Source organism: Rattus norvegicus, chromosome 7, assembly GCF_021556685.1.
Source record: "Rattus norvegicus strain SHRSP/BbbUtx chromosome 7, alternate assembly SHRSP_T2T, whole genome shotgun sequence".
Classification (NCBI taxonomy): domain Eukaryota; kingdom Metazoa; phylum Chordata; class Mammalia; order Rodentia; family Muridae; genus Rattus; species Rattus norvegicus.
Window position 1 is genome coordinate 25,616,702 of NC_141540.1, and position 22,761 is coordinate 25,639,462.

At 44.7% G+C, this 22,761-nt stretch overlaps 1 protein-coding gene across 1 annotated transcript in view; it reads left to right on the plus strand.

Moving 5' to 3' along the window:
• The first annotated feature begins 939 nt into the window (after window positions 1-939).
• Window positions 940-22,761, plus strand: part of LOC148004561 (ubiquitin-conjugating enzyme E2 R2-like) — a 34,241-nt gene continuing 12,419 nt past the window's right edge. The window contains exons 1-3 of the mRNA XM_087559463.1: window positions 940-1,070; window positions 4,097-4,183; window positions 17,628-17,725. Of these exons, the coding sequence (XP_087415589.1) occupies window positions 4,160-4,183; window positions 17,628-17,725 (122 nt within the window). The 5' untranslated portion in view covers window positions 940-1,070; window positions 4,097-4,159. The remainder of the gene's footprint in view (window positions 1,071-4,096; window positions 4,184-17,627; window positions 17,726-22,761) is intronic.

A 22,761-nucleotide genomic window follows, 5' to 3' on the forward strand; every position in this document is an offset into this window, starting at 1 on the left:
CTGGGGACCCTAATGCAGGTCCTCATGCTTGCACAGCAGGCAGTGTACCCACTGAGCCGTCTTCCCATCCTATAACATGGACAGCAATCTGGTGAGATTTCACTACCATAGTTCTATAAAGGGGGGTAAGGAGTAGAACTAAGGTTTGAAGGGAGTTTCAGAGACTTTCCCAGGGTTACACAGAGTAGCTTACATTCCTGGTTCTGTAGCTTATTAAGCTTGTGTGCCTTAAGTACATTTTGCCCTACTCAAAGCACATACCCAGATGTTCAGCTGTGTTTGTCTGTTAGGTGATTGTGTGGAAAGAGGTCCATAGAGATCCTCGGTTTGGGAGAAAGAATATAGCCTCCAGGAAGTACTTCCTATTCATGATGGACAGAAGCTGAACACACTTTACAACATTCGGGGGCAGGTGGACAGTGCCAGGTTTTAGGTTGAAGGCCTTGTGTATGGTAGCCAAGTCCACTTCCCACTGACCTAGCTACTCTTTGCTCAGTATATTTCCAGAAGAAAAGTCAGAGGTGGAATGCAGTCTAGTACCTGTGATTGAGGAATGAGGTCACAAACTAGTAAACAGGCTGCTCAGCATCGCACCAAAGTTGAGGGTCTGGACTATTAAAATGAAGTGAGAATCATCAGAACTGTCTGTCAGAATTAGGAGCATGCCAGTGTAGATGTGGCTTAAAGTGTCAGTAGGGCAAAGAGAAGTGCTACAAAGTGTCATTGGCTGCTCCAGTTTCCCTCCTATGTAACCATTTATCTGGAGATGAAGCCAGCCACCTTGATAACCCCTGAGCTCCTGGACTCCAGCTCAGATACCCTTTGCAATACTAAGTGTCACTATGTCCTGGTGGCTGGTAGCTGATGGCTTAACTGACCTGCTTGTCTGGATTCCTTAATTCTGGTTTTATTTTAACCTCTTAAACCCTGTCAGTCCAGATTGCTCATTGCCTTCCCATAAGCGCACCAGCTGACCAGGAGCAACATCTTCAGTTCCTTCAGAATGCAGAGTCTTTGACCTCCTCATAAAGCCACACCTCAAGGGGACGCTGGCCCTACCTTCAGTCAAGGTTCAGTATTTAAAATCTTTTTTAAAAAATTGTTGTTTCTAGCATTGAGATCCTGATCTTACTTTTCAGTTCACAGTTCCCTCACTCCATTTCTGAGATACTAGAGAAACAACCAAGAGTCTGAAGCCAGAGATGTCTTGAGCTGTATCTCAGGCCCCATGTTATGGTTCATTATGACTTTGGCTAATTTAGGCTTCTGTTTGCTGGTCCCTGTTCACTCATTTCTTTTTCTTCTGCTAATTCGGGCAACAATTCTAATATATTATATTCTTTATTAGGCACTTTAATTCTTAAAGAACTAAACACTTAAGCAGGGCCATGGTAGTGCATGCCTTTAATCTCAGCACTTGGGAGGCAGAGGCAGGCTGGATCTCTGTGAGTTTGAGACCAGGGCTAAACAGAAACACCCTGTCTCAAAGAAACCACGTGTGCACGCGCGCTCTGACTAGGGTAACTTTGAACATAGTTTTAGGCAGTAATTTTCAGCAAAAGCCACGAGGAGAACTGTTTACATGATGGCCCTGCTTCAAATTAGATAAATAAGACATCTCTCAGAAAGTAGAGGTTTTTAGAAAACTTGTAGAAGGGGCAGATAAATGACAGTTCTCAAGGGTGGGATGTGGGTGTCATGTGGTTTGAGCAGGTTCTCTCCAGTGCCTGCCCACACACCGACATCCCGCCCAATCATAATTTTTTATATTGAATTTATAAAATGTTTGTTGTAAAGCTTTTGCAATAGCAGATTGGACTAGACTGAGTTGTTCTTTGGAAAGGCCTGCTCTCTTGTGACTAGCCTCTAGAAAGAAGGCCAGCCCTTCTGTCTTGACCCCCTGAGTGCGTGTGCCACAGATGTGTGCTGCCAGGCCTGGTGTTGGTTATTTCCTAGCCCTGTGAAGTAGCTGGTCTTTATACAGCGTCTTCATTGCTTTTATGATGGAACTCCTAAGGCTCCTTGCTTTGGATTTTTGAAAAAGATTTTTTTTAATTTTTTTTAAAATGTGCTTCTTCTTTGTTTGTTTGCTCTGCTGCACGTACACCTGCATGGCAGAAGAGGGCAACCTTACAGAGGGTGGGAGCCACCATGTGCTTTCTGGGACTTGAACTCAGGACCTCTGGAAGAATGGCTAATGCTCTTAACCACTGAGCCATCTCACTAGCCCAGTTTATTTTATTTTATGTATATGAGGGTTTTACCTGCAGGTATGTCTGAGTACAACACAAATGCAGTGAGGAAGTCTGGACAGAATGTGAGATGCCCTGGAACTGAAGTTACAGACGGTGTGAGCCACCTGAGTGCTGGGTACTGAACCCTGGTCCTCTGCAGAAGCCGTCAGCGCTCTAACCACTGAGCAGTCTCTCCAGGCCCTTATTTTATATTTCATAATATTTTAAATATGAATTCTGGCCAAGAACATATATTGTAAGATATTTATCATACCAAAAGAGCAAGGAATAACCTAAATATCCCAAGGTAAGAAAACGACTTTTTGAAAGAAAGAATTCCTGTGTTTGGGTGAATACCCATAATCCTAGTTAGTACATGATGGACAAGAGGACTGCAAACTGGAGGCTAGCCTTGGCTACATAGATAGGTATAGCCTGGTTCCAAAAAGGTTTCATCTCTGTGTGTATAATCAGGTTATGTTAACATTGATAACCACACTCAGAACATTGCTCTATTTGTTATAAGATATGGACTACATCATAAACTGGGTATCTTTTTGGAAAGGGGCCACATTAATCTATGCACAGTTCCAGTTTTATTAAGTAATCACTGCCCAAACAAGTGCTTACTTTTCTGTAGAGTCTAAAGCAGCACCAGGCTGGCTTCAACTCACTGTGCCAAATGCTCAAGTTACAGATGTGTCCCACCTGGGCTAGCTTTTTGTGGTTTTGAGACAATCTTTTTTTTTGCACCCCCTTTCTGTTTTGAGACAATCTTAAGTAGCCCAGGCTGGCCCAGCATAAGAATATTTTATAATTAAAAAATGTTTATGATGTGATACAGGCAAAGCAATATAGAATTTCATATGTCTACATGCTAAAATTTCCTTTTGAGTCATCTTTTGTTAACATAAATGCACACATTGTGGTACATACATTGTTATACCTTGTTGGCTTTTTCCTCTCTATTACCCACATTTCAAAATTTTCTTCTTGTCAGTTCTTCAAATTGAACTTAGGGCTAGGGAGTGAATGCTAGGGAAGTGTTCATTACTGAGCTGCATTCAGAGCCTGTTCAAAGAAAGTGTTAAGAGTAGCCAGCTACTCAGCCGGCTCATGGTTAAAAGCACTCATTGCTCCTGCAGAAGACCTAGGCTTGGTTCCCAGTTCCCATGAGGTGGCTCACAGCCATTCATAACTCCAGTTCCAGGGCCTACTCTCCCTCTCTGACCTCCACAGCTACCAGGCTCACATGGTACGTGTACACACAAACATCCAGTACATAGATAACACATTTACATGTAAGTTTCAAAACCTTTATTTAGTGCTGGGAGATGCGTATGAGCTTGAACTATGAGCTTTGGAAGGTAAACTGGAGTCTCGAGGCTCGGTGTGGGAGGGGAAGTGTGTAATGAAAACCCCTGGAAGGAAAGGATGTCCAAAGGGGGCAGCAGCATTGTTTCTGATTGGGGGGATAATGTTTGCATGATGGCAATAAAAAGAAAATGTATTGATTCTGTAATCTTTACTAGAAAACCGTATCAGTTGTTTTGTCTGGCATAAGAACAGTAGCCAGAAGATGAGGACGGGTGTGGCTGCAGAGTGCACGTTTGTATGCCGTGGTCTGGGTCTCTCCTTGCCAGGCAGCAGCAGCCTCAGCACTGGGCACAGCCTACCTTTCATTCTTCTGGGTTGGGGTATTTAATATCAGTATTTGATGAGATGCTAAAAGAACATGCTAATAACTAGAACATACTTTATTCTTATTAGAAAGGAAGTTTGTTTATTTGGGATATAAAAGAATGAATTATTAGGCAAATGAATAATGCTTTGTTTATTAGCATATCGTCTTTCTCTTTCAGGCACGTATTAAATTTCCTATTGACTACCCATATTCACCACCTACCTTCAGATTCTTGACCAAAATGTGGCACCCCAACATCTATGATGTAAGAGACATTGTCATAACTGTCTGGTTTTGTTTTTTCAGATTAGTTCTTTAACAAGAGGTTAGGGCTTTACCAGTCAGGGCCCTGAGTCTGATCATCAGCACACAGAAAAGAAGTGGTTTGGACTAAAGAGGGGGGCTTAGTGGTAGAGCATCTGCTTAGCATGCACAAGGATCTGGGCCCAGTCAGAACACCACAGCCCCCGCCCACCTCTAAAGTAGATTGGATATCTCAGAAAAGTGTGTTTTGCTCTAACTACAGGGAAATATTCATGATTTTTGCACCCCTACTTTGTAGTGTCTGGTTTAATGATAATATGTAGTAATTATAATCCAGTTAAAGATTAAGCCTTAATAGCTTACTAATAAGATTATAATGCTCGTGTGTTAACATTTGCATTTTAAAAGTTTAATAAAGTCATATAAATGTATTTGTGTGCCTGTCCCCAGCCTTCATAGCGAGGGTTACCTGTTGCTGTGCGCAGACTGGGCTTTTGGGGCGGAGAACTTATCCACTTGATTTGGACTGGCTTCCTGTCAGGGGTTACAGCTGAGCATTCGAGCCTCTTGGAATAAATCCAAGGTGAGGTTCTTCTGTGAACAAGCTAATGTCCTGAAGACAGCATTTCTAGGAGAACTGGTGGTTGAAACATGAAACATACTTAGCTTCGGGCTGCATCCTGACAGTACTGGAGTAATCTGTGCATTACCCTCTCCTGTGAGGTGTCTTCATTGCACTTCCTGGTTAATTTGGGTTTGACACAACTTTCCTGATGGATTTCAGGCTGTCTTTCATTGTCCTCGGGGCTTCCCAAGTGGGTTCTGGGCACGCACAGTTTTGTTTTTGTTTTTCTAGCTAGAATACACAGGACAACAGTGATGCGTGGTTACCTCTCCAGAAACAGCGCCTGTGATATTCTCTTAGTATTTAACATAATCATAACACTAAGGCACTGCATGAAGGCTCAACCAGAACAGGCGCCTGCCACCAAGCCTGGCAGCTTGAGTTAGTTTCCAGAAGCTGCATGGTGGAGGGAGAGAACTGACTCTTCAGAGTTGTCCTCTGGTCTACACACACCATGGCACCTCTCCCCCAATAAATCCAGACGTGTCAAACAGCAAAAGATGGAGTTCGAATTGTGGTACCCCCCCCCACACACACACACTTAATCCTAGAAGAGGCAGGTGGATCTCAATTGGAGACCAGTCTTGTCTAGAGAGAGAGCTTTGGGATAGTCAGGGATACACAGAGAAACCCTGTATGGGGGTGTGTGGGGATCAAACTTTGATTATAGTTTATTAAGTACTGTTATGGCCGAAAAGGCTGTAAACTTTACTGTAATAATTGTGAATTTAATTCTTTTAAAAATACTATGTTTATGAAAGTTATAAAAATGAGGGAGAAACACAGAACAAAAGGAAATTTAGTTGGAGCCCTAGAGATGAGTCAGCGGTTAAGAGTGCACCCGGCTTTTGCAGAGGATCCAGGTGGAGTTCCTGTTGTTCTCGTTCGGTGTTCGAATCTCCAGGGGCGGGTACTGCAATGTCTGTAACACCAGCAATCTCATGCTTAGAACCAATTCCTCTATCTGCAGGGTTAAAGATGGATCTTTAAATACAAAATAAATTCAATGTGGGTTTGCCATCAGTGATTATACTACCCAGTATGATTCCTTTCTGCATAGGGCTGGAGAGATGACTCAGAGGTTAAGAGCACTGTCTGCTCTTCCAGAGGTCCTGAGTTCAATTCCCAGCAACCACATGATGGCTCACAACCATCTGTATTGCTCTCTTCTGGAGGGAAAAAAAAAGATTCCTTTCCATTTTGTACTGTTATTTACAGTTAAGAAATGTATTGGCTGCAGGATATGCTGCTGTACACTATAATCCTAGCACTTGGAGGGCAGGTGAATCTCTGTGAATTTAAAGTTAGCCTGGTTTGCTTAGAGAGTTCCAGGCCAGATAGGGCTAGATAGTGAGACTCTGTCTTTTTTTTTCTTTTTCTTTTTCTTTTTTTTATTAAGTAGTTTTCTGGTTACATGTTTTACTGTGCTCAAAAGCATTCAACTGGAATCTACTTGGACTGTTGTCTTTATGCAAATGACTACAAACCTTATAGATAGGATGACTTAAATAAAATATTCATTACCACCCTCACCCTACCCCACCCTAGAACCTCAACTTACAGTGCATGGGAAAGCCTGCTATCATGAGAGCCTGAGCCCAGGACCTAAAGGCTAGCTTGGACAAAACAAGCCAGGCATTTGCTGTCTGATAGTAGTGAGATATAATTGGAAAAGACATATATTTGAATCCTGGAACTGGCAAGTCATTTGTGTTAACTTTTCCGTTCCCTCTCCCTTTCTCTCCACTGTTACATTGCCAGTGCTGGACTTGAACATCCTATCGCAGCAACAGTGGGCACATCCCTGGGCCCAGCCTTTGCTCGGTGTTATTGGGGCAGCAAAGCTTCGAGCGTGAGACAGACGGAATCACTTTTCTGCTTCACTTCTTGATTGTTCTTGTTCACTATGTTGGTTTTACTAAATCGAGTTATTCTCTGTGTGGAAGATAGAAATATCCACTATCTTATAGAACTTGTAATTTCTGTAATACTAGCTTTAATGATTTATCCTAACTAGGAATCAACTGACAAGACTAAAGAAAATGCACTAGGATTTCATACACAGGTTATACTGTGGCAGTTTTATGACCTTATAAACCAGAGACGTTATTAACTATCTCATTGTTGTTAAACTCATGGACATTCTAAATATAAAATTCTTAAAAAAATTAAGATTTGGTGCACTATTTGAATGTTTTGTTCTCATTGTCTAAATGTTTTAGCCACATTAAAAGCCACTGACATAAACTTTTAAAAATGATTTTTGCAGCAACTTTAGATTTTAAAAAGGTTACATGGGGCTAGAGAGATAGCTGAATGGTTAGGAGCATTTGTTGCTCTTGCAGAAGATCCAGGTTTAGTTTCCAGCACCACACAGTGTCTCACAGCCATGTGTCTGTACCTCCAGTTCCCGGGGATCCAGTGCCCTCTTCTGGCATTATGGACACCGAGCACACATGTGCACCACAGGTACACAGGAAGTCAAACACTCATAGACAAAGTTTAAAGGATAAAGAGGTTTCAGAAACAGTTGACACTTTGGATATTTTGAGGCAGTGTCTCCCTGCATCGCCCTGGGTAATGCACACCCTCGAGTCCTGGCTTAGGCTTTCCCAGTGGTGGGAGTTAAAGTATGTACCCCAACGCTGTATCCTCACACACCCCTTTTGTTTGGTGCTCCGGGTTTGGGGAGAGTAAGACTGAGACAGGGTCTCAGTAGCCCAGGTTGGTGTGAAGTCACTGTAGTCCTGCCTCTGCCTGTTCTTTCTGCCTTCCAGATCCTGAGAATTCGTAGGTGAGAGCACTGTACTCGGCTGTGGATCTTGGTCTTTTATCTTTTTATGTTTATGGACGTCTGCGGGTGTGGATGACTGTTGCCACATATGGGCAATGCCTGTGGAGCCAGAAGAAAGGTGTGAGGTCCCTTGAGCTGCCGTGCGGTATTGGTAATGAACCAGGGTTTTCTGAAGAGCAGCCAGTGCTTAAGGGCTGAGGCTTCTTGGCCTTGTTTTGAGAATGGCTGTTGAAAGAGCTCACTGTAGACCCTTAATGCTGTTTTCATTATCCTGCGTCACCCTGTGCACACTCATGCACATGTACACTCACACACACACACACACACACACACACACTCATCACAAACACTCATCACAAACGCTCATCACACACACACACTCACACACACTCATCACAAACACTCATCACACACACACACTCACACACCTGCACACGTACTCATCACACACACACACTCACACACCTGCACACATACTCATCATACACACATGCACATACTCATCACACACACACATGCACACACACGCACAATCACACACACATGCACACACACACTCATTACACACTCATCACAAACACTCATCACACACACTCATGGCACACATACACACACATGCACACACACTCAGCACACACATGCACACACACACTCATCACACACATACGCACACATACTCATCACACACACATGCACACTCACACACACATGCACACTGTGGCTTAGGCAGCTTCCATTCAGGGCAGTCCTGCTTCAGCTCCCCAGTGGCTGGCTTACACTTGTGTACTACATTCCTCGCCCTATTTATTATTTTATTTCCCCCCAAAAATTGTCATCACTGCCCAAGCTAGTTGCTTTCTATATTGCTGTAAACAAAATACATTACAGAAGAATCTACAGATGAGTCACAGTTTGAGGGTTTGAGGGTGCAGCTCCCTGTGATGGGAGAACTCTCAGCTGTGGGGCTGCAGGTCTGTAGCTCACTCTGCTCTCCAAGGAGGCTGACATTTATCTTGTGTTCATTTTACTCTCTGGCCTTTAACAAGGACCATAAAAGGCTGGAGAGCTGGCTCTGCAGCTAAGAGCACCGACTGCTCTTGCAGAGGCCTCTGGTCTGATTCCCAGCATCCATCTGAAACTCAAGCTTCAGGAGATACAATACACTTACGTCTTCCGCAAGCACCGGCTGCACACCCAGCACACGGACAGGAAACACTCATACACATGAGAACCGCCATGGACGGAGAACTGTGCACTGTTGTTGTCCTTGTTTCTCTGTGTAGCCCTGGCTGTCCTGGAACTCGTTTTGTAGACCAGGTTGGCCTCAATCTCACAGAGATCTGCCTGGCTCTGACTTCTGAGGGCTGGGATTCGTGGCTCAGACAAGCTTTTTTCTTTCTTCAAAGGGACAAATGGTATCCTTCAAATACACATTTTTAAATTCTATTTATTATAGCTGGAGAGCGATAGTGCATCTCTTATCTCTTTAGTTTCCAGCACTCAGGAGTCAGGTGGATCTGAGTTTGAGCTCAGTCTACTCTACCAAGAGAGTACCAGGATGTCCAGGACCAAACAGACTCTGCCTTGGGTCATTTTTATTTTATGTATGTGAGTGTTTTGCCTGCATATATGCTTATAGACCGTGATCGTGCAGACATGTTAGGGCATCAGATCCCCTAAAACCAGAGAGGTGTGAGGCACTTTGTGTGTGTTGTGAGAGAAACTCAGGTCTTCTACAGTAACTGGCATTAAGTATTCATTTTTTCCCTTATTTTGGTAAAGATTTATTTATTCATTTTACATAAGTGTTCTATCTGCATGTACCCCTGTGTGCCAGAAGAGGGCATCAGCTCACATCGTAGTTGGTTGTGAGCCACCATGTGGTGGCTGGGGTTAAACTCAGGATTTATGGAAGAGCAGTCAGTGATCTTTTAACTGTGGCGCCATCTCTCCAGCTCCACATCAAACATTCTAAACTACCAAGAGATGTCTGTAGCCCCATACATGTACATTTTTATCACATAATCAGAACTTTTTATTTTTTGAGAGAGGGTCGTAGTATTCACCTTGGCTAGCCTGGGATTCTATATAGAGAGCAGGCTGGCCTTGAACTCATACAGACCCACCTGTCTCTGCCTCCCAAGTACAGGGATTAAAGATGTATACCACCATGTCCTGCCCAGACATAATATAACAAGACTCCCATACACATAAACTTTTAAAGAGACAGGAAGGGGAAAAGGACACGGCTGCAGAGTTGTGGAGAAAAAGTAACTCGTATGGTTGTTGGTTGGGCATGTGCGTTGGTGTAAAAATTAACATGGACGTTCCTCAAAAAATTGGAACTGTGATGTGAGCTAGTTGCTTGCTATGTACCCAGGAAACTCAGGGTTAAATACAGTTTGGATCCCTGCCTGCCTACACTTCCCTTAACTTCACAACAGTTAGGTACATAACCAGGTTAGATGCCCATTAGTTGCCAATGCCACATAAACTGGACCCAGTAGGACATTTCTGTTGTTAGAGCATTTTGATGGAATCAAGAGGATTCTATCCTGGGCTTACCAAGTACCCAGGTCACATAGGGCTTTCTGTCTCAAACACACAGCAAAGTGTAAGCCCTAGCACTGAGAAGCAGAGGCAGCAGGTCAGTGCCAGTTCCAGACGTGGTGGTGCACACATTTAATCTCACTGCACCTCTGAAGGCGGAGGCAGAGGCAGAGGGAGAGGTGGGATAGCTCTGAATAGAGGCCACTTGATCTACTTGTAGAGGTCTAGGCCAGCCAGGACTATGTAGTGAGATCCTACTCCAAAACAGACAGACAGCAGAAACATACATGGGGAAAAGAAGATGTACTGTAGACTCACAACAGAATATTATCTAGCCAAAAAAAAAAAAAAAGTAAAGTCCTGTCATTTGTAGGAAAATGAGCAGAAATGAGTAAACAAAATAGGCCCAATTCAGAAAGACAAACACTTTGTTTTCTTGAGCCACTGTCATGCTGTACACCTTTAATTCCCAGCACTCGAGGCAGAGGCAGGCAGATCTCTGTGAGCCAGCCTGGTCTACAAAGTGAGTCCAAGACAACCAGGGCTATACAAAGAAACCTTGTCTTGAAAAACAAAAAACAAAACAAAAATTTTCTCATACATATCCAAATCTTAAAAATAGAAACAGTAATCAAGCAAGAGACGGACAGACATAAAATTAGAATGGAGACTGTAGGAAATAGGAAGGGAACCAGCATTAGGGAAAAGAAGAAAGGGTGTAGGGGGTGAATATAATCCTAGAATTAGGGTCTTTCTATGGGGCCTGAGTATTGCCAACTGCTTAAGGGTGGCTGATCAGCCAGCCCCAGGGATACACCTGTCTCTATATCAGCCCTGGGATTGCAGGAGTGCCATGACACTCAACTCTGTTCATGTATTTATTTTTTATTTTATCTAAAAATGACACTTCGATATTTCTTTTCTTTGTTCAAAAGAAGATTTCTCTGTGTAGCCCTGACTATCCTGGAGACCAGGCTGGCCTTGAACTCATAGAGGTCTTCTGCTTTTGCCTTCTGAGTGTTGGGATTAAAGTTGTGCATCAGCACCACCTCACCACACCCAGCAACAGTCAGCATTTCATGTGCACACTGGGGACTGAATTTAGGTTTTCACGATGTCACAGCAAGTGCTTCACCAGCTGAGCTCCTAATAAAAGACAACTGTAAGAGGGCAGAGAGTATTTGGCATAAATGATTCATAAATCTCCAATCAAAGTAAGTCTCTCTCTCTCTCTCTCTCTCTCTCTCTCTCTCTCTCTCTCTCTCTCTCTCTCTCTCTCTCTCTCTCTCTCTCTCAGCAAGATGCCCATAAAATTTATAGAGAAATGAAATCTAGAGGTAGGACCAAATCGACATCGAGAGAGAAGTAGAGTGTGAAACTTGTTACCAAGGATTGAGAACGTGTGTAATTACTGGAGTTTTTGGCCTGGAACCCACACTGGCCTCTAACTCACACTCTTCCTTCCTCAGTTTCCCAAGGTTTGACATTGTAGGCAGGAACTGTGATGCCCGGTCATGACACCACACTCGTTGAGTGGTGTACTTTCTATGGCTTCTGTTGTGATAAACCGCCACAGATTCCTATGAGAAGGTTTATTTGGCTTGCATCTTCTGGGTCACTGTCCAGAGAGGGAAGCCAAGGCAGGAACTGATTGATGCAGAGGTCATGGGGAAAGTCTTTCTGGCTTATATCTCAGGGCCTGCTCAGCTAGCCTTCTTAACAACCTGTCCAGGGGTGATTCCCCTTCCCCTCCAACATCCACATTAGTCAATCCTTGTCCACAGAGCAGTTGACCTCCTCCCTGTTAAGATTAGCACAAGTGGGAAGTAGCACACTTATTAATAGTTGCATTTCCATGAACAACAACAACAGATGATAAAAATGTTCAAAAGCTGCTCAGAAATAAACTCTAGAGGCAGAGGCAAGAGGGCTCCTGCAGTTGAGGCCAGCTCAGTCTGTAAAGTTCTTTAAGGAATTTCAAAAAACTCAGTAGTAAGAAGATTAACCTAGTTGAAAAGTAGCCAAAGTTAGCCACAAATGTATACTCAGGCTGAGGTAAGAGGATTAGGCCCGACTGGGCAACAACCTGTAGGAAAATACAAGGAGAACCTGACAATTATTGAATGAACTGAAGGACACATCACACCAGCCTAGGCTAGCTGCATCTGAGGAACAAGGACTGCAGATGCCACACACTGCCGGTAAGGCACAGGACAGTGGACGTGCTCTTAGACAAAGGTAAACACGGGTCTCACATCTAACCCACAGTTCTGCTGTAAGGGAGAAGAAGCACACGCTGTAGGCGAGCACACAAGTGTAGAGCTCAGCACTGCGCACACCAGTGTCCCCACAGCACCAGCTCACCACATCCACGCAGGGGGTCACAAAGGAGAGGCAACTGAAACATGCAGGAAAGTGAAAGAAGTCAGAGAAAGGCTTGCATATTGTATGGTTACATTTGTATTTAAGGTCCAGGTATTCAACAGAAGAGCAAGATGGTAGTGAGAAGTCTGGGGAGGTAAGGAGTGGGGAAAACACCAAGCAGAGTATTTTAAAGTGGTGTGATAGAACTTGAAAGCTTCTAAAAACGTTAATTCATAGTCCTGTGAATGTACAAGCACCACTGGAGTGTGGTTTTTGTGGTGCTGGGGCACATTAATACTGATTTCTACTTCCAGCCCAGCAGTTCCCAGACTTTTCTGACTTTTTGTTTGCTTTTTTGAGTTTACTTGAAACAGTTTACTGTAGTGATAGCAGACAGATCTGTATCTCACTGTGTAAACTAGGCTGGCATGAACTTAGAGCCATTCACCTGCTTCTGCTTTTCAAGTGTTAGGATTGCAAATGTGTGCCTCCATGTCCAACCCAGTTACTCTAGCCAGCCATTGTAACATAGAATTTTAATCCCAGCACTCAGTAGGCAGAGATGAATGGATCTCAAGGAGTTCAGTTCCAGTCTAGTGTATATAGAACTCCTAGCTAGCCAAGGCATGATGATAAGACCAAAGTTTAGTAAGTAAAATTCATCTAAAGATTTTTTTTAAAGATTTACTTATTTTATGTATGTGAGTACACTGCGCTGTCTTCAGACACCCCAGAAGAGGGCATTGGATCCCTTTACAGATGGTTGTGAGCCACCATGTGGGTGCTGGGATTTGAACTCAGGACCTCCAGAAGAGCAGTCAGTGCTCTTACCTGCTGAGCCATCTCTCTAGCCCTAAATTTTTTTTAAAGGGATACGTTCTTGCTTCTACAAAAGTAGTTTTGTGGCTGGGGGTAATGATGCACACTTTTAATCCTAGCACCCACTAGGGAGGCAGAGGCAGGTGAGTTTTAGGTCAGCCTGGTCCACAAATTGAGTCCAGGATAGAAATCCTGTCTCGAAAAAACCAACCAACCAACCAAAGAGTAGGTTTGTGAGTTTGAGGACAGAAAGAGACCCTGTCTCAAAAAACAATACAAAACAAAACAAAAAACCAAAAAAGTATTAACTATACAGAATGGGTTTCATACATTTCATACATGGATATAATTTTTTATCATTACTCCCTCTTGTCCCACTTTGGTTCTCTCATTCTTTTCCTCCTTCCAACTGCTCCTCTTTCTACCCTGTCCACTTTTTCTTGCTATTGTTGCTGCCTTGTTTCTGTTTTGGTAAATGGGTTGCATGTGTTTGCTGACAGTGCCTGGGCACCTTACTAGTGACACCAGGATTTTAGCATTGAAGAAACTCTTCCTCCCTAATAGCCATTAACTATAAGCTCAAGGAAGGGTGGGGCTTGTTGAGTTTCTGCCCTTTGAGTGACAGGATATTGGCAGGTGTTTTCCTGTAGGGCACATGAAAGTATTCACAGCTGCTGTGAGTGCACGAGAACACCTGCGTGTCATGTGCAGTAGTCAGCTCCAGGCTCCCAAGACTGCTTACCGCCTTGCTGACCTGTGGTTGCTGAGCACTTGAGGAGGGGGATGTAGATGCCCTGTTTGTGACTGAGGCGACAAGTTATGAGCCTACTGCAGAAGGGAGCTTTTCTGACCAAAGCTGACAGCAGCATCAGTCTGGGGCATAACTATGGTTACCTGGGAGGCAGCCTGACAGGCAGTATGTCCTCTTAACAAAGCAGCAGAGTAGCTTCCTTAGGAGAACTTAGAACTGCCTCAGCCTCAGGCTTTCAACCAGATACAGCAGGTGGTCTGGTTACTTGCTTGTTTGTAATTTCTGGAGCTGGGAAGACATTCAGCAGTTAAGAGCATGCACTGCTCTTCTGGATGACCTGAATTCAGTTCCCAGCACCCACACACTAGCTCACAGCCAGCTGTATGTGACTTCTACACCCTTTTATAGCTTCTATGGGCATTATACTCATGTGGTAAACAGATGTTCATGAAGGCAGAACACATAAAAGTAAAATGAAAATTAAAAAAAAATTTACTCTGTGTGTGTGTACACCTGTGTGTGTGTGTACACCTGTGTGTGCAAGTGTGTGTGTACAGTTGTGTGTGTACACCTGTGAGTATGTACACATGTGTGTACATGTGTACAGTTGTGTGTGTACACCTGTGAGTATGTACACGTGTGTATACATGTGTACACTTGTGTGTGTACACCTGTGTGTATGAGAGTGTGTGTGTACATCTGTGTGTGTACACGTGTCTACACCTGTGTGTGTAATCCTGTGTGTGTGCGTGTGTGTGTGTGTACACGTGTGTATACCTGTGTCTGTGTACATCTGTGTGTGTGAATTTGTACACCTGTTTGTGTGTACGTGTGAAGACCTGTGTGTGCGTATATACACCTATGTGTTTGTGTGTGCGTGTGTACAGCTGTGTGTGTGTGCGTGTATACACCTGTGTGTTTGTGTGTACACCTGTGTGTGTTTGTGTGTACACCTTTGTGTGTGTGTTTGTGTGTGTGTACGTGTGTACACCTGTGTGTGCAGGTCTGCAGAAGACAATGAGATCAGACCTACTGGAGCTACAGGTGGTTGTGAGCTGCATGATGCGTGTGCTGGGAACTGAACTTAGGTCCTATATCAAAGCCATTTCTCCATGTTATTTTTTGTCTTAAAGATTTGATTGCTGGACACTGTAGGGCAGTGGACTGTGAGAGGAAGCCTAGTAAGATCGAGGTGGGCTTGAAGACCCAGGGACCCACGAGGGACAAACATTAGGAGCTTCTCCTGCTCCTGTCACCAGGCCCTGGTCTCATAGCCACAGCCTACCATGGAGAGAATTGTGGCCATCAGTCATGGAGGGTCAGTGCCTCCACATAGAGACGAGGCATCCCTAAACATTTCAGACCAAGCCAATAGCAATAAAGATGTGTGAGAATTACTCCATTGTCTGAGAGCATCTGTCACACAAGAGCTGTAACACTGCCTGGGAAGAGAACGCTCTCCAGAAGCTTTTGCCACTAGGAGCCCCTCTGCACGTCACTGTCTAGCGAGCCTTCTACTGTCTCATCTCTGCTCAGCTCCCAGAGGCTATGGACGTGCAGTGGCCCCAGAGCGGCAGTCAGGCTGGGCCTGGTGTGCAGGGCATCCTTGATGGGAAAGGCCCATTCGCTGTGTTGGGGGTGACTGGTGCTCCTGGGTTCCATAAGAAAGCAGGCCAAGCAAGCCATGAGGAACAAACCAGTTAAGAAGCACCACTCCATGCCTCAGCACCAGCTCCTGCCTCCTTTGAGTTCCTGTCCTGACTTCCTCCAACAGTGCTGAGGAAGTGTAAGTCAAATGAGCCCTTTCCAGTTGCTTCTGGTCACGGTGTTCCGTCACAGCAATAGTAAGACCAGCTGATTGACAGACATTTTCATACAAAGAGACATTTTCCCTCTCATACAGTGCATCCCAACTACAGTTTTCCCTCCCTCTGTTCCTCCCAGTACATACATATAATTTAAGAAATTCAACACACACACACACACACACACACACACACACACACACACACACTTTAAAGTGCTTTGCACTTGGGTGATGCCTCAGGAAAGTGATTACTGTGCAGACATGAGGGCTGAGCTCCCGTCCCCAGCTCCTGTGAGAAGCCAAGTGAGACAGTGCAGTGTAGACCTAATTCCAGTGAGGTGTAGGCAGAGGCAGGAGGATTCCTAGCTAAGCCGTGTAGTTGACTATCTTAGTGCTCAAAAAAATAAGGCAGAGAGGAAATGACATGGTGGTCACCACTGACTCCCTCACACAGGCTACTCACACATACAAAGAAGTAGTTTGTTTAGTTTTTCTACACAGGCTTTCTCTGTGTATCCCTGGCTGTCCTCGATCTCAGAGATCCCCCTGCCTCTGCAAGTGCTAGAATAAAAAGCTTATGCTACCACCGTCTAGCCGTCTGCATGTATTTTAATTTGATTATACATAATAATTTTTATACCTCACATTATATATATATATATATATATATATATATATATATATTATCAGTTCGAAAACTTTTAACTCTTATCTCCATCCTTGAGATTTAAAAAACAAATAACTTGCCGGGCAGTGGTGGCCACGCCTGTAATCACAGCACTCGGGTGGCAGAGGCAGGTGGGTCTCTTGAATTTGAGCTCAGCCTGGTCTACAGAGTTCCAGAACAGCCTTGGCTACACAGAGAAACCTGTCTTGAAAAACAACAGGAAAAGGGAAGGTAGGGGGAGAAAAGAAACAAATGACTGTTTTACTGACCTGTTTTCTATTGAGTATATGTTTATTTAGATACCTCCCTGTGGCTGTGTGTTTGACGTATTGACTGTGCTTGTTAGATCCGCTCTTACAGTGCTTATGCATTATGCAGATCGTATAGCACAGCGGTCAGTTGGTAACCGTGTACTTAGCAGGTACCATGCTTGCTTGCTTGTTCTGTTTGTTTCAGAAAGATGATGCTACAGACAGGACAGACATCTATCTTGGACACTACCCCATATGTTTTGTTCTGCTTGAGGAATAATAGCCCTAGGTGGCCTGGAACATAATATGTATATAGATCAGGCTGTCTCAAACTTGGAGTGACCATCCTGCCTCTTGTCTCCTTGAGTGCTGACATGTGCCACCATACCCGGTCCAAATAAAATTTTATAATATTTAATTCTTCTTCAACTTAGAAATTGAGCATGGAGAAATTTTAATAAAAAACTTCATCACATTTTTGGTTTTTTGGTTCTGTTTTATTAGAGTCAGATTCTTACCTGTAGCCCTAGCTGGTTTGGAATTTGCTGTATAGCCCAGGCTGGCCTCAAACTCTCATATCTACCAAGGCATGGGGTTAAATCACACATGTGTGTGTGTGTGTGTGTGTGTGTGTGTGTGTGTGTGTGTGTGTGTGTGAGAGAGAGAGAGAGAGAGAGAGAGAGAGAGAGAGAGAGAGAGAGACTGTATAGTAGCCCAGCTGGGCCTCTGCCTCTGCCTGGGTTGCAGATGTGTGGGGTTGCACCTTGCTTGTATCAGTCTCTTACATTTTACTGAACATTGTATCATTGTCTTGTAGAATGGAGATGTATGCATTTCAATCCTTCATCCGCCTGTAGATGACCCACAGAGTGGAGAGCTGCCCTCTGAAAGGTGGAATCCTCCTCAGAATGTGAGGTAAGATGTTCTATGGAGTGAACTGTGTTGTGTTTTGCTTTCATTTATTTGTTGGTTAGTTGGTGGGCTCATTTTTTGAAACAGGGTTTCTTTCTCTCTGTAGCCCTGTGGCTGTCCTGGAACTCAGAGATCCCACCTGCCTCTGCCACCTCAGTGCTGGGATTAAAAGTGTGTTCCACCACTAACCTGGCTATTTTTTGAGACCAGCCTCAAATTCCTGGACTCAAGTAAATCTCTTACCTCAACCTCCCAAATACACAGGGAGTACAGACATCTGCTCCTTGAAACTTCGTTTGGGCGTATATGTGGTGTGTCTCATTCTGTTTGAATCAGTGAACAGAATCTTTCCTGCGTTTGTGACTTTCTCTCTTGCTATTGCATGAGGGTGTGTTGGACGGCTTTTAAGGTAAAAGTGTATCCTGGTGACCAGCATGCTAAGGAATACTGCAGAATTCACATCATGCAACAGACCTCACACAACAGATTTATTGGAGAGTTGGGGGATGTGAAAGGTGATGGCCTTTGAGTGGGGATAAGAGAGAGAGCAGCTGTGACGGCTCAGGTTTATAGGAGGGCATGGGGCATGGGCGTAGGGAGGATGTGCACAGTGCTGGCAGTGGACTCATCACATCGGCCTGTAGTGACGGTAACTGAAGATGGAGTTGGGATAGGGGAGCACCTGATTCTGGAATGTGTGCAGTTCCTAGTTGACTGACACATGCACCTGCATCAGTCTGAAGTGTTGACTCCCTGAGCAGTGCTGGTTGGGACTCTGATTTTCCTCATCTGCTTCTTTTTTATTTATTTATTTATTTATTTTGTTTTTTAGATTTATTTATTTATTATATATAAGTACACTGTAACTGTACTTCAGACACACCAGAAGAGGGCATCAGATCTCATTACAGATGGTTGTGAGGCAACACGTGGTTGCTGGGATTTGAACTCAGGATCTCTGGAAGAGCAATCAGTGCTCTTAACCACTGAGCCATCTGTCTAGCCCCTGCTTCTTCTTCTTACATTAGAATTTACTCCTTATTAGATCCCTTAACTTTTGTGTTTAAATTGTGTTATGTATATATAAAGGGAGGGAGAGAGAGAGAGAGAGACAGACAGACAGACAGACAGACAGACAGACCGACCGACCTCAGGTGCTGAGGTCCGAGGCCAGAGCTATGGAAATCAGTTCTCTCTTTCCATCAAGAACCAATTCTGTTCATCAGGTAGCAGGCTCCTTTTTTCCATCCAACTTCCCAACCCCACCTGGGTGATTCTGAGGAGCTTAGGCAGCCCAACTAGTTATGGTTTTGATGTAGTAAGAAATATACTTCGTGGACAGTGTCGTGGTACACACCTTTAACCCCAGCATTCTGGAGGTAGAGGCAGGAGGATCTCGGTGAGTTTGAGGCCAACTTGTTCTACATAATACATGTGCAGCCAGCACCACACAGGAAGAGCTTGTCTTAGGGGGGTGGGGTGCAGACAAAGAGAAGGTAAAGACTTGTTGCTTCTGTGAGGTGCAGTCTCTGTTATGCTCCCCTGGTGCTGAAAGTCGTGAGTCAGTGAGGAAGCAAAGCGGCTCCACAGCACCTGTCAGGGAGCTGCCTGGGGCCCTGTGTGCTGTCAGGTGGGGGATGACAATTTGCTTCCCCTGCCAGAGGGCAGAATAGCTGCCAGCTGCATGCGTGTGTCGCCCCAGTCCACTCCACATGGCACATCTAATCTGAATGCTGAGTACATGAAAAATATTTTAAACATTTTGTTTAAATGCATTCTACTTCTTTGCTTTGAGAAGAACCCTTTATAGCAAAGGCTTTGAATAGGGACTATGGTAACAGACTAAGTAGGGAAAGTTTCATTTATTCCACTCTAAGGTCATCAAGTGTCTAGGAGGCAGCCTGAGAGGGCCCTGTTCTGCTTCCCAGGCTACTGTGAGCTGCAGGTGAGCAGACAGTGTACTTTATTTCCCATGGTCAGCTGTGGTCTGAAAGGATTGAGAAAGTCTAGCAACAAACAGCTTACAAGTTTGAAATTGTGCTCCCCGCTTGTGTTCTGACTGTGTGTTGCACACCCCTTAGTCACTTAGCAGCTGTTGTCCTCACCAGGGCAGCATCACTTCGTTCTCCTTGGCCCCAGTGCAAGGGTAGTTAGGAGGCAAAACTTAAAGGAAGCGTTGCAGGAACCAGGCGGGTGGAGCGCACAGGCCTGCTTTCCTCAGAGGACAGAAGGACGATGGCTGGTTACCCAGAATCCTGGAGTGAGAGAAACAGAGGCCCCTGCTATCCTGTTAGGAGCCAGCCTCCACCCAAATCCTCAGAGTGTGTTCGGCTCTAATCCTGGGCTTTGCCTTCAGTGAGGAGGACTCATCCTTACGAAAGAAACCCAAGTACCCTGCGTTCTCCATCATGAGAATCCACCCTATGGTTATTACGAATCCTCTCTGGGCCCCGTGTCCTGTTCCCAGTCGGTAGCCTTGATCCTCAGAGTGAAGGTCTCAGGTGCTCTGCCGAGGTCGGGCATCCGTAAAGGAGTTTTTATGTAGCTGTCCCCAAGGCTTTGCTGTGAGACTTGTCATGTGGAGACCACACCCCAACCCCTGGTTTACATCAGGTTTTACTGTGTTCAACTGTGTAAGAAGATTAAGCCACAGGATCAGACTTTGTGGAAGTTTTGGTCCAGCATCACTGACTAAGTAAGGTTGTAGTGAGTTTTCATCCTCATCTCTTTGAGGTTCAGTTTCCACCAGCTGTGATACCTGCAGGAACTCCCCAGCAGAAGTGATGCTATAAACCAGATGGCCCTGAACTCACACACATCCACCTGCCTCTGCCCCCCAGCGCTGGGATTACAGCGATGTGGCCATGCTTGCTTCTGTTGTGAGTTTCCCGCACCTAGTGTAGGGATGAACACTGTAGGTCGCTGTTACATTTCCAGTCTGGTCCTGTGGAGTTTGAGGTATCCTGAGGATAAGTCTTTAAGAGTTCATTTAAAGTTGGTCACACACCCCCATCCTGGTTATCCCTTGAAGTGTGAGTGTGGTGCTTATTACTCAGGCAGGGCTGGTGCACACCCTGGCTTTGAGGAAGTGGTCTCCCTGTATTGGTGGTGCTTCTTTTTAGAGGCTGAGTGTTGACTCCATATCTCTGATTCTTTACTTTGGGGAATAAGCCTGTGCCCTGATAGAAAGCCTGGAACGAGATTTTTAATCATTACATCCCTTCCTGGATGCTGCTCTATTCCTCCTGTTTACCAGGAAGTCACACTATTTTTCCTCGGTTACTTGTGGTGGCACAAACTTTTAATCGTAGCCCTCAAGAGGTAGAGATTGTAGATTGTGAGTTCAAGGCCAGCCCAGTCTACACAATGAAGATAAGACTACAGTAAGATCCTCTCTGGAGAGAAGGGAGAGAGGGGAGGAGTGCTCTTTATCCTAACAGGGAGGTGTGTTCTGCTCTCACCAGGCTGTTTTGTTGTTGGGCAGCTCTGGAGTCACGCCCTAGGGTGCTTGAGGCCTTTGTCCCTTTGCTTTAGAGCTGGTTACTCTCTTGGGTCTTGTGTCTCTGTGCTGCATGATGTTGGTTGTTACTTCAGTCTGAAACCGCCTTGTCTGCTTGGCACTACCTGGTGGTCTTTGGGAGCCAAGTCAGGAACGTGTCCACTCATGATTCGCAACAATGGCGAATCTTTCTCTCTTTTTTTTTTTTTTTTTGTTTCTGTTATTTGTTGAGACAAAGGTTTCATTTTGTTGTTGTTTGTTTTGTTTGTTTAAAATAAACCCAGGGATTTACTGTTAGCCTAGCTGACCTTGATCTCGGGCCTCCATCTCCTGCATGCTGGGATTACAGGCACGCACCAGCACGCTTTGGAGGTTCTCTCTTTTAAAGGTTTTTTAAAGATTTATTTTATGTATGAGTACATTATAGCTGTACTTCAGACTCACCAGAAGAGGGCATCAGAAATCATTACAGATGGTTGTGAGCCACCATGTGTTTGCTGGGATTTCAACTCAGGACCTCTGGAAGAGCAGTCAGTGCTCTTAACCACTGAGCCATCTCTCCAGCCCTGGAGGTTCTTTCTAAAGATGGTAAATTGCTAGATTTGTTTGAGGGTTACTTGTGGAAGTGCTATGTCCCCTGTGTAGCTCTGGCTGGCCAAGCATTTGTTCTGCAGACTGCTTTGCCATGTATTTGCTGCCTCTGCCTCCCAAATGTTCAGCAGATGTAATGATGCCACCTGTGAAAGACAGTCAGATGGACAGGTGATCTTCCAATCAGCACTGCTGCTGAACTGTCAGCGTTTAGCAACCTGCCTGACCGAGGCACTGTCAGTAAACTCTGAATCCGGTCTAGTTGTGCTCACATCTGTGACTGTTCGCATGTGAGTGGGTGGGTTTTTGTCACCTAAAGAGTATGTGGAACCTTTTAAGAGCTGGAGTCCATACGGTTGTGGGAATTGAGTAGAGCAATAAACAAGAAAAAAAATCCAGTTTTTATCTACTGAAGTTTGATGGTTTTGCCATCTCTGAAGGACTGAAGTCCAGGAACCCCATGAGGACAATGCTGGTGAATGGTCCTTTGTCTCCTGTTTGTGGGAAACGGCCAGAAACCGACTCTGGTTCTTGCCATGGCCTGACCTGACAGCTGCTTTCTCTGAGGTCCTCTCCAGAAGTACCTGTCATCTCTCCCTTTCCTAAACAGTGGAAAAGTGGTCTTGGTAGGTGTGAATGGGGGGACCCAGTCCAGCAGCCACAGATGCGGGTATGAGTTTCTTGTCTGGTCTTCTACAACCTGTTGAAAGGGAGAGATCCAGGGTCTGCTGCAAGCATTTGTCAGCAAAATGGGCACAGTGAAGGGGTTTTGTTTTGTTTTTGGAGAGACAGGGTAGTTTGTTCAGGTTGCTATGTCTGTGTAGCTCATGTCAACTTTGGAAGGAGAAGACTGGTTTCACATAGACACCTTTATACCTATGTGACGTGTGTGCACACACATGCACACAACACTTCATACACTCATGCAAAATTTTTAAGTTACTTTTTT